The sequence below is a fragment of the Cucumis sativus genome, chromosome 5 (genome assembly GCF_000004075.3).
Source record: "Cucumis sativus cultivar 9930 chromosome 5, Cucumber_9930_V3, whole genome shotgun sequence".
Taxonomy (NCBI): Eukaryota; Viridiplantae; Streptophyta; class Magnoliopsida; order Cucurbitales; family Cucurbitaceae; genus Cucumis; species Cucumis sativus.
Genome location: NC_026659.2, coordinates 4,548,983 through 4,552,952, shown reverse-complemented (window position 1 = coordinate 4,552,952; position 3,970 = coordinate 4,548,983). Strand labels below are relative to the sequence as shown.

At 32.5% G+C, this 3,970-nt stretch overlaps 2 protein-coding genes across 2 annotated transcripts; one reads left to right on the top strand and one right to left on the bottom strand.

Moving 5' to 3' along the window:
* Window positions 1-383: 383 nt before the first annotated feature.
* LOC101207769 lies at window positions 384-992 on the bottom strand. The gene has a single exon (XM_031885383.1). The coding sequence runs from the start codon at window positions 990-992 to the stop codon at window positions 384-386; it is 609 nt and encodes a 202-aa protein (XP_031741243.1).
* Window positions 993-3,105: 2,113 nt separating this feature from the next.
* Window positions 3,106-3,657, top strand: LOC101208014. The gene has a single exon (XM_004147677.1). The coding sequence runs from the start codon at window positions 3,106-3,108 to the stop codon at window positions 3,655-3,657; it is 552 nt and encodes a 183-aa protein (XP_004147725.1).
* The last annotated feature ends 313 nt before the right edge of the window (window positions 3,658-3,970 follow it).

Sequence of the window (3,970 nt, the reverse complement as noted above, 5' to 3'; positions counted from 1 at the left end):
AAGGTTCATATCAAGGCGAAGAGGCTAGAAAAAAAAGTCTTCCTGTTCAGCAAATAGAAAAGAGTTCATAGTTATTCTATTTATACACAAGAAACTCAACCTAGTCGAGATGCACTTTGTTATCAAAAGTATTTTTAAAATACAACAGAATAAATACACAACTCAACTTTTTAAATACACTATTCCTGATTTGCACTCCTAAAGTGATAACAATTGATCATTATCGTGAATTTTCTCATCGCAATAATCCATGAGGAAAAATAAGTGTTTTGAGGTTAACAAAAAAGGGATAAAGTAAGCAAAACCAAAACATTGAAACATGTAAGTGGTTAAAAAGTATAAATATTAAGCATTAAAGAACTAAAAAGTATGAATATTAAGCATTAAAGAACTAAAAAGCAAAAGCAAGAAAGGAAAACCTCTTTGATGTCCAAACGAATAAGCTTGTCCTCAATCTGGGAAATATCATCTACATTCAACTCATTCAAAACAGAAATGGTGGACATGGAAGAGTAGGCCATGGGTTTCACAGTAAGATCATCCATCACCATATACTTACCCATCCCTGTCACATAACCTCCTTCAATAAGCTTTTCTTCCTCATCCACATAAACATAAGCTAAATTGATAGTCATGTATCCTCCGCAGTTGGGACATTTTGTGCCATGTGTACTACTAACACTGTGACAAGAGGACTGCTTTCTATAATTGTTATTACATAAATAATAGGTCTTTGGGTTTAGTAGATTTTGTAGACGCCGCTTTGGTTCAAAATAGTTGATCGTGTTCAAGGAGTCCATACTACAGTAGAGATTTGAGAGGGGGCCAGGCAGCATGGGTTCTGTGGATTGAAGCTTAATCACAGTTCCAACAGGAAGAGCAAGTATAGTAAAAAGAAAGTCGATGAATTCCTTGTCTGCTTCACCATATAGAACCCTCTTCCTTTTCTTGTCTATAACAAGTTTCAAACTCACCTTGTATACTTCCGCCATTTTCTGGACTACAGAATACTGTTTGTTTCTTTTACGCTTTGATTACTTAGAATAAGAAAAGGCAAACACATGCGCGCGCACAAATGTATATACACGCACACACGTTTGTGACTCTTCATGTTGAATACGCGTAATATCATTTAATGCCATTGCCGGTCGAGCTTCATTCCAATAACGAGGGCTGTACGTACATGCTTAAATTACCATTTTTACTGATTTTTGTAATTTAGGAGTCGCTTGGATTGAGAGGTTTTGGATGAAAATAAAACTGCTGAAAATGAAAATTAAGAACACCTATGTTTGGTTGTGTATAGAAATGTATACGAAAATAAATTCTTGTTGTATTTCATTTACAAAATTAATCCTAAAAACTATATAAATTTTTAAAATATTAATTGATAAACAACCTGTTGCATTTTTTTTGTCAAGACTTTAAATAGTTTCTTTTTATTTAAAGTAGATAAAATATCTTTTGGTGTAAAGAAAAGATAAAAGATTTCTTTAAATACTTAAAGAAAAGATAAAGATAAAAGATTTTTCTCATTTTAGTAATTATCTTTTATCTTAATTAGAGCTCCTCCGTTTTCTCTAAATAAAAAGTCTTCTCAGCACTAAAAGAAGAAGTCCTCTGTTCGTCCGGTTTATTCCTGATATCTTCATTGATTGGTTCTATTGTATATATGATAAGAGAGATATAAACAGATTGAAATATTAGATTATGGGTCATCTAATTCAGAAAACTTGGATTTATCTTATTAGTAGATTAATTCAAACACAATTTAGGAAAGCTGGATAATTTTTAGTTATTTTTGAAAGAAAGTCGTTGATATAGTACAACTTATTAAGAGTTAATTTATTGGGTCGGTTCTTTTACCATTTATTTAAAAGAAAGTCGTTGATTGGGAAAAGGGGTATGCGAGATTTCGGGATATGAAGCTTAGGCTTTAGCAAATTGTTTTTTAAATGGTTTTCTTGAAAATAGTTGACTGCATCCAAGTTTTCGACGCTATTGTAAAGATTTGTAAATGGGCCAGCTTTGGCTCCAACAGGTACAAGGCCGAGGATTGAGGAGATGGGAAGAGTGAGGATGGCGAAAAGGAAGTCGATGAAGCTCTTGTCCGCCTCAGCGAATAGAATCTTTCGCTTAGATTTGTCTATAAAAAGCTTCAAACTCATTTCTTCTTTAGAATTAGAAGTAGAAGACATCTCCTCTTCTTCTTTGTTTTTTACAGAAATAAGATTGATTTCTTGTAACTAAGAAATGCACTACTGTTGTGTTGTACATATGCTGTTTTGTTTGACGCTTCGATTACGATACCATGGGGAAACCAAAGAGTACAGTTGGGACGAAGTAAGAGAGAAGTAAGAGATGTAGGGGAGACGATCTATATTCATATTGCCTTTAGTTTGATGGCGATTAGGAAAAATGGATGATTTTAAAATAAAATTGGAGAACATGGTAGTTTTGAAACTATTTGGAGGATAGTGTAGATTTTTTTTCCTACAAATTTTTTAGTGCCATAAACTATTGATTGAAGTGTTTTTTTTCTCTTTCTCCTAATTCTTTCTTTTTTCTTCCTCTTTTTTTGTTTTTTGGTTTGTGTTTTTTTTTCTCTTTCTTCTAATTCATTTTTTTCTTCTTCTTTTTTGTTTGTTGGCTTTGTGATACAATGTGAGAATTTTTATTTGTAATTAGGTAGATTTTATTTTATACATGTGTTTTTGTAATTGTTGAATCTTACACCAATCTTGATCGTATGTTTACCGCTTAAATCAATTTTGGTGTAGTGATTTGCCTAAAAGTTCGAAAAATATCAAAAACCATAATTTAATTTAATAATATTATAATCAAACAAAGTCTACCTACTGTCTAATTAGTCAAAACCTAACCTCAAATTTAATAATTTAAGTTTTCATTCCAAAATATGCCAGACTTGAAAGTTTAAAAATTTACATATTAACACGTCAAACTCCAATGTCCTATTTATGAAACAAAAATGCAAAATCATAAAATCAAATAATCAAATATTTACCCAATATAATTCTATGAATTTAAGAAAACAAAAAAGAAGTTTTTCATTGCACCATTTTGAGAGTGGGCATAGGCACATCAATGGCGACACAATCATCTGATGTGAAATTGAAGCTACTAATCGACACAAAAAAACAAAGAGTTCTTTTTGGTGAAGCTGACAAGATGTTCATAGACTTTATCTTCAATCTACTTTCTCTCCCACTTGGGACTGTCGTCACTCTTCTCAAAAACCAAACCGTGCTAGGAAGCTTAGAAAATGTGTACGAGAGCGTTCAAACGTTGAGCGATACATATATGAAGCCAGGTCAAAATAAAGACATACTTTTGAAGCCTAAAGCCTCCATTTATTGTTCAACAACGACCAAACTTTTGCCTGATATTGTTATTGATTCCTCAACTACTGCAAAATCATTTTATTTATGCAATACAAAGAAGTATGCTACTTGTGGGCACTCGGTATCTGATGGTGTTGATGCGATTTGTCCCTCTTGTTCTAACTATATGGACCAAGTGGGTACGTATGTGCAGCCCCCAAGTGATTGGAATGCAACTACACAACAGACAAGTAATAGTGGAGAAGACAATGGATTAGGGTTTGTAAAGGATGTGGTGACGTACATGGTGATGTGATTTGAGTGTCAAACCAATGTCCTCCATTTCAAGCATTACTCTCTTGAAGGAGTTTAATATCGGAGATGTGGGTGTTTTGGAGGAGAAGCTCATCACTTTGGATGTCAATGAGGTAAAATGTATATATTATTTATTACCTTTTTTTATTTGATGAGACGTTGGATTGGGAAATCATAATACACATTTCTTAATTGACATAAAAGTTGTATTTGAAGTTTTTACTCCTTTGATAAGTATTTGGTATAGATTTTTATTTTTAAAAACTTAAATTTGGTAAACACTACTGGCATAAACATGAAATTTATCTTTCTTT

What these genes read in the sequence shown, in the direction of transcription:
- LOC101207769 (XM_031885383.1), bottom strand. Translation starts at nt 992, where the DNA reads ATGGCGGAAGTATACAAGGTGAGTTTGAAACTTGTTATAGACAAGAAA.
- LOC101208014 (XM_004147677.1), top strand. Translation starts at nt 3,106, where the DNA reads ATGGCGACACAATCATCTGATGTGAAATTGAAGCTACTAATCGACACA.